This window comes from Dendroctonus ponderosae, unplaced genomic scaffold, assembly GCF_020466585.1.
Source record: "Dendroctonus ponderosae isolate FM_Combo_2020 unplaced genomic scaffold, Dpon_F_20191213v2 Dpon_F_20191213_479, whole genome shotgun sequence".
Lineage (NCBI taxonomy): Eukaryota > Metazoa > Arthropoda > Insecta > Coleoptera > Curculionidae > Dendroctonus > Dendroctonus ponderosae.
Window position 1 is genome coordinate 1 of NW_026018694.1, and position 15,207 is coordinate 15,207.

Sequence of the window (15,207 nt, forward strand, 5' to 3'; positions counted from 1 at the left end):
TTTTCAAGTATTATTTGTAGAATTGCATCTCTTTTTGGTTACTTGTTTTAATTTCACTTATTAAATACATTTTAAAGTAGTAAATGACGTTTTTTTCAAAGAAAAGCATTTGCGGTGATGATGATGAAAGATTTTAAAAGGCGCGCCCGCTGGAGGGTTAAATTGTGCTTTTCTTATAAACCTGGTTATAGAAAATATTCTTACCAGTAAACAGCAGACATTCACCTTTTTGTCTGTTCCAGCATGCAACTCCGACTCAATTTCAAATCAGCTGTTTTTTACACTGCTGCCAGTGTTGAGCATCTCTAGCTCATAGCAACTTCGGCCGAATATAAAATTTCAAAAAGTAGCTTCAATACGCCTAATCTATCTACAGCTGTAAATACCCAGGATTTTTAGATTTCATTTTGCATAAATTGAAAAACACCAGTCACGTCTTTCAGCTGATTTTAGACGCAGATAAACGCGAAGTCTTTGTTTATAGCTAAAATGAGGGTCTATGTCAACTATGCGTGAAAATAGTTGTTTACGATTGTCCACTGTCATTTTAACCTTCAAAACATATTTCTGGGCTCAGCTCACCGCTTAATTTGGCTTCAATCCCAATTTTATTTAAAAACTAACGTATTTTTTAACAACAATTAACTAAACAACTTTTTTTTGATCTACTTCAAGCCCCTGGTAACAGTGGCCTTCCACTCGAAGCGTTGTTTCTGTTCAGTTGGGCGGTTTTTTGCCGGACTTTCTTTTCCTAGCAAATCTGGATGATAAATTGGAAAACATGATAGCTGCCTCAGACCCATTGGTAATAATTAACATCATTGTTGCATGAATTGTAAGTTTTTACAATGATTTCCAGGAGTTCATTCCCTGTGGTCGGCAGCAAGTTGCTCGTCACCCAGGGCCGGTAGAAACAATCTCTAAACATACAGACTTCGAAGACTATCTGCGAAATGGTATGGAAAAGGTGTCCCTTTCCGAAGATGGGACCAAGGAATTTTGGAGTTTGAGTAAGGCCAAAGATGACCAATTTCTGCCCATGTAAGACAATGTTCAAAAATCTTAACAGTTTTATGTTAATTAATTAGTAGTTTGATAATTATCTAGATGATCAGGTCTTTGCGTTCACCGTTAGCACATGCTCGTCTTATAGATAATCCCTTTTCCAACAACTTTTCTTAGTGGTATTTTTTTGCAAAAATGTGGGTTTTGACCACTTTTCATTCATTTAATTTCAGTACTTGTCCTTAATTAAGATAACAAAGGACACCATCAGTGGAGGAGTTTGTTCTTGTCTCAAAACTTGCCAGATTTTCACTAAAATAGCAAATCTCTAGCTGAATTCTCATTGGTAAAAAGAAAAAAGCAGTTAAACACCCTAGCCAATACTGCCAAAACAAGCACTAAAATAATCGAAATTAAACCAAATACCTACAAAACGTGTCTAGATACCCCTACCTACCCAAAGATAAATAAAATATAGATTAAGCAAATGCTCGACAGTCTTCGGACTCCGTCGCACCAAAATCTGTGAGAGGGAGTTGATAATATGAAAAATCGGCATGACCCATCAATTTTATTTATAAGGGGTACACTTTAAATGAATATTTTTGGCCTCCTTATTTCAATCCCCTAGGAGGCTAGATGTCACCATAAGAATCTTAAATGGGACGGGGGGTCAAGTGGCACATTGTTTTAAAGGGCGTTCAATTCTCTTTACAGTTTTTGGTTTTACAGAAACAATTGTATTGGGCCTCCTTGTAGGTAATTCAAATGATTAGAAAAGTAGGTTACAAAATCGTTGAATAACAGGAAGAAAATCTAGTTTAAACATTGATTTCTTATTTTTAATTTTGATCTTATTTCTTATTTATTAATTATTTTACATCGACAAAAATAACTTTTTAATAGCGGATGAGAAATACCTACAATAAAACCTGTATCATCTACTTACGCACTATCCTAGAACTTGTTCAAGTGTTGTCAATTTTCCTCTAAGCAATAATGTCTGTTTTTTAACTCTTCCATAACATTTCGGAAAACTTCACCTGGAATTGACCGGCAGTCTGCTGCAATTCGCCTTTTAAGATCAATATCAGAAGGTTGTGTTTTATAAACAATGGACTTAGGATGCCCCCAAAGAAAGAAGTCTAAAGGTGTTCAATCTGTTGATCTTCGAGGCCATTCAATTGGTCTCCTTCTGCCAATCGATCTTCCGGGAATATCTTATCAATGTTAGGGAGGGTTCGAAAATAGACATTATTATTGTTTACAGGAAAATAGACAACATTTTGAACAACTTAAAAGGTAGTGCGTAAGTAGACCCCCTGGGTTTTATTGTAAAAATTTCTTCTCCGTAAATAAAAAGTTATTTTTCTCGAAGTAAAATAATCAATAAATCAGAAATCAATTATTTATACTATGTTTTAACAGTGTAACTGAATATTCTAATCATTTGTACTAAGTATACGGAGACCCAATGACATAAGTTTTGTTTAAACACTAATATGGAAACCACACAATCTCAATGCAGGCAAGTTTAATTGTTCTTGTAATTTTTTAAAACGCGATTATTCGAACACTTCTGAACAAAAAGCAACAAAGTAGTAACTAGTGTAAAGATAATTGAACGCCCTTTAAAACGATGTGCCCCCTTACCCATTTAAGATTCTAAGGGTGACATCTACCCGCCTTGGGGGGTTGAAACAAGAAGGCTAAAAATATTCATTGTGTTCTTACAAATAAAATTCACGGGTTTTTTACCGTCCGGTCTCCGATTTTTCATATTTTAAATCGCAAGCAATATATTGAGGGTGGGAAGTTTTCAAATTGGCACCCGGTATGATCCCAAATAGTGCCAGTACTTCATATTCTATTCATGCGGAATGTTACTCTTTTGTTACTTTAGAACTCACGTAGAAATACGGGAAGATTCATGCAATTGAATGTTAGTCATAATTTGTAAAATATGGCTTGGAAAATAATGGTTCCATGCGAATTCGCGTCTTTCTCTATCAGAATTAAGAATATTGGAACAGGGCAGTGGGAGGATACAACGAAATATATGAAATGACGACAAAGACATATCCAAAGCAATGGAAGTCCTCATAAACACTTTTTTGTATTAATTAATTTCAGTGTCGACAATGAAGAAGTGCCCGCACTGAAATTGAATAAAACTTGTAAAAGTAACACATTTTCGTCAGTTTCTAAACACCAGATGCTTAGTGGTGTCTTATTGGAAGAAACTACTAGTTTTAAAACGACAGAGAGTAGCCTCTATCAAAAGATTACGAGTAAAAGATCTTTGGATGCCAGCGTTAGATTTCCTAATAAACGATTCTCTTCTGGAACGATGGATAAGAGGAATGATTCGAAATATAGTGAAGATTTCAGCAAAAGCCGGGGTATTTTTATTCTAATGTCTGTGAAGCTTGAATGCTATTTATTATTTCAAGGTAACTCTGTGAGTCCTGAGCCTTCGAGCCCACACACTCCCATTAATCGTGTTGCTATAGAAGATGAGCTTTATGTAAAAGGGCAAATCGCAGTGTGGTCTCGAGGAGTTTTGAGTGATAATGAACATGATAATGGAAGGAAGGTACCTAAATATAAAAATTTCCAGCAGTTAACAATTGTTTTTAAAGTGCATATGTAGAATTATTCTACTTTTAGGTGATATGTTGCTACTCAATTCCACTACCGATAAAACAAGCTTTGTGGGCAACTTTCTATTGCGAAAGGCCGACTTTTGAGCCGAATTTAACAGATTTATATTCCAAGATAGATAAACCATGCGGTATGAAAATATTACGGAAATTTCCGAACTGACTCCATACAAATAAATTAATAAATTAATCCTTTATAGGGGTACCAAATCCTGCAGTATGTATTATAGACTCGCACCATGTGAGAGTGTTTATTGTGAAAGGCGAACATTTTGTAATACCAATGCCGTTTCCTATAGAGAAAGTATGGAGTTCAAAGTTCGGTATTTTAATTGAAAAAGGGCTCGATAGTAGGTGTATTAACAAACGTTCAGTATAACTTTTTATGATTGATTTTTTTGCAGATGCAAATTATAATGAAAACAGTTCAGCAGATAATTCTGGAACTTTATTCTCATTAGCCTATCCTCTTGACGATGTATGTCCAGTGGCAGTTTCTCGAAATTCGGCAATTACGAAATTAACCAGTACAAATTATAAAGTGGTTTATACTAGTGAGAATCCGAGTATCTGTTTGATATTCGATAAACAGACCAAAGAACACAGCGTTTATAAAATTCGCAAAGTGAAATGCGACGAACGGGATTATGGGGACAATCAGAGTGGTTGTCACAGTGTAGCGTTCAATTCAAATCGCGTAAGAAACTCTTGTTATCCCATGCCTCATAAAAATCACATTAAATTATCAATTAAATATTTATTATTCCAACTAATGGACTCTGATCCAATGTGATTCACTGCAAGTTAGTGATATAATAGTTGTTTAATTTTCCAGCTTAAAAGTAAATTATCCATGTGGGAAAATCTTATGACAAGTGGTAGTATAGTTACTCCTAGTCCTATTAGCACAAATAAGCAGGCTTCGAGTGATAAACATTTGAATACTCACAAATCAAAGTCATTCAGTTCAATGGCTACAATAAGGTAAGGAAACATCCAGTTATTTTCAAAGTAATGCAATTTTCTTGTAATTAAGAAAAAAGTAAGAAAATATATTTTTATTCAAACTAAGCATGGTTTAGTGCTTGGTATGAAATAACATACATGCAATTGATATAAATATCAGCAATGAAAAATGTTTATTAATTATTTCAGTCGTTGTCAGTCACCTGGAAATATGGACATGGACAGTCCATGGGTAAATCAATCTTCCAAAAAGAGTATTATAAATAGAAGTACAACGCAAAACCCAGATAGTTTATTGTCGAAATCATACTTCAATTCTTCAAAATGTATGTCTCATTTAAGATCGAACCCTAATATATGTTTGGAGTATTTATGGACTGATACTTATTCAGTACAGTAAGTATAATTCTGATTTAGTTTAACTTAACAAAGTATTGTTTGTAGTTCTTATAACGCATGTAATACTGCTCAATGTTTTTTCAGGGATACTCTTACAGGTTCGCCCGCTACCACAGTATTTCTCACGGAAGATTTCGTTGGCCAGTGGTATCTGTGCTATGTATTACCTTCGCGGTTTCAACTTTCAATCGTAAAGATCGACTTTTCAGGCTCACATATAAGTTTTGGCGTTTTAACGAGTATCAGTGCAAAGGATGCCATTGAACTTCCGGTATTATAGTTACACATTTCTTATTTCAATCATGTTTTGAATAAAAGTGTATTCAAATTTGTTGCTCAATTTAAATTTGCTTTCACTGAATAATAAACAGTTTGTCTAATAATTATTTTTTTTGTATATAGCAATTACATATGTTGGCCATTTTGGAGCACAATGGAAACGTTACGCTTTACTCGGGGCTTACTATGGTAGGAAAATTGCACATAAATGGAACGTTATTGCAACATACTCCTATGCCGCCCGCTGGTAGACAAAACGAGGTATCACCCTTTCCTCGGTAAGAGTTATTTACAATATCATGTACAAATTAATTCCTGGAAATTTTACGTGTGAATCTTAACTTCTAGACGCAGTAGTCTGCTGCCAATGTCAAGACAAGCGGAACCAAAATTCGATGAGCATCTTTTATCCCCAGTTTTACCATCATATTCACAAAATCAAGAGTATATTTTACCAGCCGGTGGACATCCAACGCCATTGCGATATAGATTTCAAGATCGTAAGTAAATACATACTTACACCTCAGATTAAGCAGATACATTTGGTTCCGTTTTTCGTTTGGAGCAACAATGACAATCTGACCTAACTGTTATTAGCAAAAAATATATGGCTCCTCAGCTATTTATGGTCAGTCCTTCAAAAAATTTGTCTTTTTTGAAATATCGGGAGAATGGTTCCATGTATTTTAGCGAAACTTGCTGTGAATTTGTTCTTATATAAGACTCATATTTTGATAAAACACTCGAGTTCCGCCGTTTTGGAGAAGCGGTGAATTCTTAAGTGTCGTGGTACAAAAACTACCAGAACTTTTTATTTGGTGGATGGAATCAACTCATTTTTTTGGATGGTTCACTAATAATTTATTCACAATGTTGTGCTCTTTGTAAAATCTTGTAGCATTCGTAGTTTTTGCGCAAAAAATATGTCTGTTTTCTTGCCACTTAAAAATGTTAGTAATTCACATATCAAGCGAATTTCTGATATTGCTTATTATGCAAACTTATATTGTTTTTCCATTTGAGTATCGAAAAGTTAGTTACCTGAAGGTTCCGCTCTGGGAACTGGACCACCTTGTATATTAAAACATTCTATTACGAATGTGCAATGCACTAATCGATTTTTTATACACTTTTATTTTTTATTGCCATTTTTTATTCGCCAAGTAAAAATGTTAATAATTGAGATGGAGTTTTAACATTATTCAGTCTATCGTTCAATTGCGTAAGTGTTTGAGTCATATCATTGCCGATCTCTTGAGAACTTCTTTTTTCTTTTTTAAATGTCTGTTTCTGTTGCTGTTGGTCGCTATCAAGGTGGTATTTTAATACATTTTGATCGTTTCTAGTCTGAAAATGGTTACCGATATTGAAATGCGGTTTGAACATGAAAGTTTCTAATTTCGCAAACTTTTAGTATTGCAAACGAAGTACTGACGTGTCGTTTTTTCTGAAAAGGTTTAGTATGTTGAAAAAGCCGTTGAACAATCAGCAACATTTCTGTCCTAACCGCAATTCAACATCAAATTATAGATAACCATAGGTTCAACCTTAAATGCACTTTTTTAATATATTTTTTTCAAGTTTTAATATTAAAAAACTGACAAAATTTTGGAGTGTTTGATGCGCCACGCCAATTTTCGTTCCTTATTTGAATAAGCGACTGTGGTTACCTGTATGTTTAGGAAACGAAAGTTTTTAAAGAGTTCCATGCGATTCCGAACGTAATCTTACCAAAATGCATAACACTGGCCAATCGCGCTCTGCTCGCGTTGTACGTCTGGACGCGGCACTACGTTGTATTGTAGTTTTTTTTTGTTAAGAAAATGAATTGCATTTTTCGGAAAATCCAAATATTGCAATTTTTTTGTTCGGGTGAACGGGTATGAATTTTTAGGAAATCGCTTGTGATTTCAGAAGGCTGCAGACTTTTTCGGTCTGTGCATCCCAACATTCAACTTGCATGCAACTTAATTAATACACGTGCCAACTTTTCTGGTGCGCTAGTTTTATTGGCACCACTAAATCCATGCATGTGTAAACGCGCCGTAATGCAGGATTGTACTTACTCGCCTATTAACAAACCCATATAAGAAATTTGAAATATAAAGAAAATCGATTTCCAATTACAAAAATTTATATTGTAATTGGATAGGCTCTTTTTTTTACAGGTGCAGGAAAGAAAGCCGTTCTTGTGGGCCTTATAGATTCCGTTGAAAACCGCTTGACTCTGAAATACTCCAATGGAACTTTCTATAGAATTACACTGTCCGTTATTACATATTCTGAATTAATCGAGTGTTGTCTAGTGGCTCTTAAACAATGTTTACCTAGAGATGCTGCTCTGGTTTTAGCGTGTAGGTGGTACTCTGCTCGACACGTAATTGGTTCTGAGGATCTAGACACTACTCAGGAATGGGACATTTTTACCAGTATTTTGTTTGGTATGTTTTACTTTAATACCTTATGAATTATGCTCGATTTGGACTTTTCAACGAAAAGGACCGGGTTGCAGAAATATTCTGTTTTAGAATTACTTGGTTATGAAGATGACCAAATATGCGATAAACCAGAAATCCCCGCCGTAAAACGACAGAAAACGTCGCCCTCCAGCGCAGTCGAAGATTGGTCCAATTTATTGAGCTCAGATATTGAAGTGCGAGACATTATTTGTGAAATGTTTAATTTACAAGTATCGCCAATCGTCGACAAACCGCCCAGTTCGAATACCTCAAAAATATCTGTTAATCCGAAAGGAATTTTATTTCCTCATCTTCGGAATATTCACTTCACTTTGCACCTTCTCTATGAAGACTTTAAACTCAATAACTTATATGGTCAGTGCGTGCTTCCTTTGGCAAAGCTTTTAAGCCAAATATCCATCAACTTGGGACTAAGAGATTATACATTGCACTATTGGAAGGATTTCCCAAAATATGTAGCGGTGAAAGGTCCAAAAATTGACGAAGCTCTATTCAAATGTTTTAACGTATGGCAAGGCATAAGCGAGAAACCTGTAAGTGTTATGGCTCATATATACAAATTGTTAAAAGGCCACAATTTGTTACCTTATCCACATTTCATGAATGTAAATGGAAGATCTCGGGATATTGTTCAAGTGAGTTACACACTCTATTTGAGAATTTTATATGATTGCTTCCAATGGATATTTACAGTTATGTGGGGTTCTTTCCCAATCAAACCGGGACGGATCATCGGAAATCTTACTCGATAGTTTCATAAGGGAACTTGCTCAGCCCATGCAGGACTCGTCTCACGTAAAGCATCAGAAAAGCAATACGGTAGATTGTAGTCTCAACGAACAGGTTGCTTTACTTATGGTTGATATGAAAATTGATACAAAGTAAGTGTTGGGTTCTCATGGAATTTGAAACAAACAGAGTGACCCTAATTTGTATAAATGGAAAAAGATAATTCTTAGTTTGTTTTGTGACTAAAGAGTCGAGGTATGTACGCTAACCTGTTTGCCCAGACCTGATTGTTCTTGTATGAAAAACTTTATATGTCCAACAAGGTTTTTTGTGTTTTTTTTTTAAACGCACGAAGTTTTAAATGTTTAGCCCACACTTAAAATACAGAGTGTTTTATTATCATACCGACTAGGTACATAAATTCACATATTTTTGCGTTATAGGCATATCCTAAACATGTCCTACAGCAAAGCGTTGGACATTTAATAAATAATATTTCATATTTTATTTTTTGGCATAGTTTTTAAACATTCCACATAAAACATTCTAATTCAAGGCAGAAAAAACCGATATGAGTCGATCACCGCACGTCAAGACCTGACTACTCTGACGTCACGAGGAACATTTCGATGTGAGAGTGAGTGAGAGCCGGCCTACTCTAGTTCTGTGGTATCTCACCGACTCGGCCTACTAGTGACTAACGTCACTCTAACGAGCAATCAGGCCTTGATTTGCGGTGGTGCCGGTCGAGAGCCCTTTGGTATGAATAAGAATTTTTTGCTACTACTACTACTACTACTAATTTTATTTAATGTTTTAATACATTTTATAAATTTTGCAAATCCAAATTATGCATGTTTTTCAGTAATTAAAACCGATTGCTTCATTTCAGCAACGTACTCATAGATAGTTATTGCCTAAAAATGCGGTTGCTGCAAATGTTTAAATTTTAGTGTTAATGCAACTAAAATGCTAAAATGTTCAGGGAAGCATCGAACTCTGTTGGACTAAAAATCAACACCAAAAAACCTCAATACATGACAAATCTTGTTATGATTGAGGTAATCAAGATAGGTGGAGCAAGCATAGAGCAAGTGAGCTCTTATAAATACCTTTGTCACGAAATCTCTATTGGTAGAGACAACCAGAGTAGGGTAAAATATCGAGAAAAATGGGCCTAACATGGGCGGCCTTTGGAAAGCTGCGCAATATCTTTAAGTCAGACATCCCAATATTCTCATGAAGAAAAGTTTTCGACCAGTGCATGTTGCCTGTGCTTACGAACGGGGCTGAAACACTTTCCTCACAAAACCTGAAACACCCTCACGTATCGCGCAGAGAAAAATGGAGAGATCGATGTTATCGTTAATAGACAGGATCCCAAATATAACATTAAGGGAAATGTCCGGGGTGACGGACGCGGTTGCCCGTGTAACAACCTTAACATGGAACTGGGCCGGTCATGTGGTGGAACTTTCGGACAATCGCTGGACAAAGAGGATACTTGAGTGGAGACCGCGCCAAGACGCAGACAGAAGTAGAGGCCGTCCACCAAGCAGATGCACCGACGACATCAAAAGGATAAAGACCAACTGAATAGAGGCAGCGCAGTATCGACAAAGGTGGAGAAAGCTACGGGAGGCCTATGTCCAGCAGTGGACGCGATTGGTCGTTTGATTAATTGAACTAAAAAGACAAGTTTTTTTTACGACGGAATGCTGTTGATTTTTTGTTAACTCCTGATTTAGCAAATTTAGTAAGTTTGTTCAAATTTTTCAGATATATCGAGACGCTCCCAATCGGCATATATTACTTGTTTTACAATACTCTATGGAGATGTAGAGAGAATCCTCCAACTGATTGGCCGTCAGAAGCTTACCGTTTAATTTGGCGAGATGATTTAGTTGCACAAGCTGGGAGAGTTGCAATGGTATTTATAAGATTTTCTGTTCTATTTGACGATTTTATATGAATTACCTAATGAAAAAATATTGGTACAAATGTATTGTAAAATTTGTTTAACAAACAAAACTACACGTTGAGCGAAATTCGCTGGCCCAGTTCTATTATAAGAAAGTAAAAACACTGAACAAATTAGTCTGAAAGTAGGTTGCCGTAATGTCCATTTTACACCAGCTTTGTAAATTGTATTATTTATTTTAAAACTGAAGTGTTCAAGCGATCGATTTTTATCTGAGAAACAGCTGTTTTGTTATTTCGAAAAGATTCTGTTAATTTAAAAAAATATATACCAAAAAGTAAATTTCCAAAACATATTAACATTCGGCTTAAAATATAATTTTTCTTGATCCCCAGATGGAAAGTACACAGTTTTGTCCCTGTTTTCTATAGCGAAAGAATCACTTTTACTCATTACAATGATATGACAAGACAATGTACATTTCCGCTCATTATTATAGACGAACAGTCAAGTTGTCAGTGTGCGTTGCAAAAGTTATTACTTTCCACAAGGGATGAAGAAAATTTAATTTTCTTGATCCCCTGGTGGAAAAAACGTAGTAAATCGTATACGAGGGACAAGAAAATATGAATTTTTCTCAAGAATAAAAGACTTTTATTTTTGACAATATCGAAAATTGTTATTAAAGCAAGCTGATTAAAGTTTAAAAGTAGGTTCAGATATCTAATTGCACCTATGAGCATGATCATCAAGTTTTGTAATTTTTGACTTAAGTTTTTTATTACTAATTTGACGAAAAAAGTTACTCCCCATAAAAAACATGTTGCAAAATGTAAAATACAATCATTGTTTTTACCTAGCTACAGTTACATTTGCATTGGTATTTTAGTTCAAAAAGAAAAAAAACATCCATATAATTGGAGGTTATTGCATATTCGAAAGTAGTTTTTTGTTCTGATTAACTTTTGTTAATAACAATTTTCGATATTGCCAAAAATAAAGGTACTTTCTTGAGCATAATTCATTTTCTGATATACCACGTAAACGACTGAAAAAAATTAGTATGTGATAGTTACATTTTAGATTTTGGAGCAAGCAGAAGTTTTTATGAAGAACTACTTTTTTGTGAAATGTATATATACATATATATAAATTAATGTATGTTTGTCTGTCCATAAAAACTCCAAATTTAACCATGATCGCACCGAGTTACAAGGCTGACATTCCGTAGGTTTCTTAGTTTATTGGAGAGTAACTTCCTGAGTCTTTTAGTTTTTAAGTTACAATTTACATGTAAAGCTATGGGAAACAGCTTAAAATTGCTTCAAAACGGCTTAACCTTCCAGCGGTTTAATAAAAAATTCCACTTATCAGAATCCACTTTCCAAAAATTAACTTATGTAGTTTTTCCTAAAATTATCTTTCAGCGAATTTTAAAAGAAAAACTGAAAATATAGTGTACCCAGCAGCACTTCAGCAAAATAGTTCAATTGTTTGTTTCGTTTATAGTTTTGTTTAACCACATTTGTATTAATCAAAAGTAGGTGAAGCCTATCAAATCAATTAAGTTCATTCATTAACCCAGTAGAGTCTCATTGTAAATTGCGTTAGCTAGCAGATCTTATAAACTACCAGATTCATCAAACGTTATTTCATTTTTTATTCCAACAGTGTGTGCTATTGACTGTTTTCGAAAAAAATGCACACGTAAGTACAGGTCAACGTGGGCAACGCCACGGGTCGCTCCGCTGGTTAATAATAAAAAAGTTTTCCATATGTTGCGAACTTGGGTAAACACACTGTATATAAAAATGAAAAATGTATGCAATATTTAAAAAAAGTCCCTCATGGTTTTAATTTTAATTATTCTAGGAGAATCACAAAGTGTTGAAAGCAAAAATAGATTTCTGTTTTCAATTGCAAGAAACAATTCCTAATACTACTAAGGAAATCCCTCATATAGATGGCATGGAAGACATTGATTGTAACTTAACCAGGATGATCTTCCGCGAAGACATTCGGTAACACTTCTTTGAAAAATCTATTGAGCGAATAAGCTTTTATTTGTTGCTGTATTTTATCACAGGATCATGGATGCCAGAAAAATGTTAGATAGTTCTCAGCCAGTCACGATAAATTTAACGCAACGACCAGACGTCTCCGATCATGATTTTATCGAGGAAGAAGAAAAACATTTATATGGAATTTGTATCAGAACATTGGCTCTGCCTATGGGAAGGTTAGTGAGAGGCTACTTTCTTCAGGAAATTTGTCAACATAATTTCACAGTTAAAACTTCAAATTCATCCAAACTTCTATACAAGAAAATAACTAACGTAATATAATACCGAATTTTTCTAGGGGCATGCTAACATTGCGCACAGCCACTCCAATTATAACAGAACCTTTGGCGGCTCCTGTTCTTTGCTTAACTGGCAAAGCTCCTGCCAAAGGAAACACCGTGAAGCTCAGCCACATTGATACACCGGCAAATATGAATTTGTGGCCGTTGTTTCATAATGGAGTTGCTAACGGCCTTCGAATAACTCCCGATGCCCAAAACATCGATAGCACATGGATTATTTTCAATAAACCGAAAAGTACAACAGTTTTAAAGTGGCTTGCCTTATTTGAAACTTTGTCTCATATTGGAAATTCATTGGGACTTTAAAATTCATTTTTGGTGACCTATAAACTATTCCGGGTGCTCCAAAGAGATCTTATTGCAACTTGTACGGTGAAAAAAACTTGAGTTTGATACGCACCTTTTATTGGGGGCACCCTGTAGAATTGGAACAAATTTTAATATGTGGTACATATTCAACTTTTTACACCCATTAATTTCCTTATGAGTTAGAACCTCGAATGAGGTGAGCTACCCTATACGTATATTAGGCTTCAATAAGTGTTATTTAGGTGGGGCAGATGCTCAGATGGAACATGCGGGATTTTTAATGGCATTAGGACTCAATGGACACCTAAAGAACTTAGTGGTAATGAGTACTTTTGAATACATAGAAAATTCGCATGAAATGACCAGCGTTGGAGTATTATTGGGTATGTTTAGGAACTTCTTTGAGGTCTAAATGTAGTAATAATTCCTTATCGATAAATGGACTTATAGGACTTTCGGCAGCTTTCCGAGGAACTTGCAATCACTACCTTTCCACGCTTCTCGCAATACATGTAGAAGCGTTATTACCTCCAACCACTATGGAACTAGATATTTCTCAAAATTTGCAAGTTGCTGGATTATTAGGTTTGGGGCTTTTATACCAACGCAGCGCACATAGACACATGACAGAGGTATGCATTGATAAGTTTTTTTTATACTTTACTTAACTAATTAATAATACATTTTTGACTTAGGTTTTATTGGCTGAAATTGGTAGACCACCAGGACCAGAAATGGAAAATAGCGTTGATAGAGAATCATACTCGTTAGCCGCTGGTTTAGCTTTAGGACTGGTGATGCTAAAGCATGGCGATCAACCAAAAGGAATGTCTGATTTAAGTGTATCAGACACGTTGCATTATTATATGGTCGGCGGTAATAAACGACCTGTAACAGGTAGTAAAAAATGCACATATTTCTGCAGTATTATTAATGATGTTGTGTATGCAGGATCACAAAAGGATAAATATAAAACGCCATCGTTCCAAATCCGAGAAGGTTCCTCGGTTAATCTAGATTTAACCGCTCCTGGGTCTACTTTGGCGCTTGGGTTAATGTATCTGGGAACTGGGAATAAGGCTGTAGCTGATTGGATGGCTCCTCCAGCAACTCAATATCTTTTGGACTCGGTCAGGCCCGACTTTTTAATGTTACGGATTTTATCCAGATGTAAGTTGATGTAAAAATTATCTTAATCTTGTAAAGGTTTAATGAGTAAGTGGTGTTGTTTTTCGTATTTAGCTCTTATATTGTGGGACCACATTGAACCATCAAAGGAATGGGTAATTGATCAAGTGCCAAGCTCAATTCGTCCTTACTGCATGGTCACTCCTACAAATACAGACGACACAGACTATGAGTCTATGAAGTAAGTGGACTTTTTAATTCCATTTTTTTAAGGTTGGAAACAAACAAGGTTATTTTCATTACATTGTTACGTAGCAGTTTTTTTCAGGTATTCATTTACATCTGTTAGTTATTAACAATTTATTGCAAAAAACGCGATTTTGTCTTTTTTGTTTATAACTTTGAAACTAATGGAGCAATCGGAATGCCCAAATGAGATGGCTTGTGAATCAAAATATCTACAAAATGAGAAGTCAAACACCTCAATCGAATCGAAAATCGAGGTTCTGAGAAATTTAGAAAACACCGGAAAATTGGGCGTTTTTTTGGAAAATTCATAGCTCTGTGATTAGCTAAAATTTTGAGCAAAAGTAGGGATTATAATGTTCTTTATTCCCGTGTAAATTTAAATATGTTTTCGGACAAATAAATATTACTCTTATTATATGTGCTAAGGGCGGGTGCTGTTAAATTATTAGTTTTCTGCAAATCGCGAGTCAAAGTTTGCAGTCCGTCTTTTTCCGGCAGGCCTGTAGGAGTTGCCGAGTACAAGATCGATTATAATTTCAAAAAAGTTTTCAGAAGTTGACATCGTGCACTACAAAACGTACATTTCAGTTTTTTGGTCAGTTGCCTAGAAGCATGCTTAAAACCGTACTAAAGTTCGCAAAAACCGGCGGAGTGGTGGGKGAATTTGAACATCCGGTAAATCCATAGCATAGCATTTTTGAGCTACCGTTTATA

The 15,207-nt window shown here is 35.3% G+C and overlaps 1 protein-coding gene across 1 annotated transcript; it reads left to right on the forward strand.

Annotated features, from left to right (window-relative positions):
* The first annotated feature begins 429 nt into the window (after nt 1-429).
* On the forward strand, nt 430-14,514 carry LOC125504411 (anaphase-promoting complex subunit 1-like). Its single transcript, XM_048666311.1, has 24 exons — nt 430-805; nt 860-1,041; nt 3,139-3,407; nt 3,459-3,601; nt 3,676-3,799; nt 3,869-4,018; nt 4,073-4,365; nt 4,504-4,652; nt 4,824-5,030; nt 5,118-5,304; nt 5,436-5,590; nt 5,661-5,812; nt 7,481-7,753; nt 7,841-8,427; nt 8,486-8,673; nt 10,301-10,451; nt 12,315-12,463; nt 12,529-12,681; nt 12,804-13,042; nt 13,359-13,499; nt 13,567-13,748; nt 13,812-14,013; nt 14,068-14,286; nt 14,359-14,514. Exons 1-24 carry the CDS (start codon nt 782-784, stop codon nt 14,487-14,489), a joined length of 4,650 nt encoding a protein of 1,549 aa, XP_048522268.1. The 5' UTR covers nt 430-781; the 3' UTR covers nt 14,490-14,514.
* The last annotated feature ends 693 nt before the right edge of the window (nt 14,515-15,207 follow it).

What these genes read in the sequence shown, in the direction of transcription:
- LOC125504411 (XM_048666311.1), top strand. Translation starts at nt 782, where the DNA reads ATGATAGCTGCCTCAGACCCATTG. An exon ending in AGTTCAATGGCTACAATAAG is followed by an intron (nt 4,653 to 4,823) that starts GTAAGGAAACAT and finishes TAATTATTTCAG; the next exon opens with TCGTTGTCAGTCACCTGGAA. An exon ending in TTGGCTCTGCCTATGGGAAG is followed by an intron (nt 12,682 to 12,803) that starts GTTAGTGAGAGG and finishes GAATTTTTCTAG; the next exon opens with GGGCATGCTAACATTGCGCA.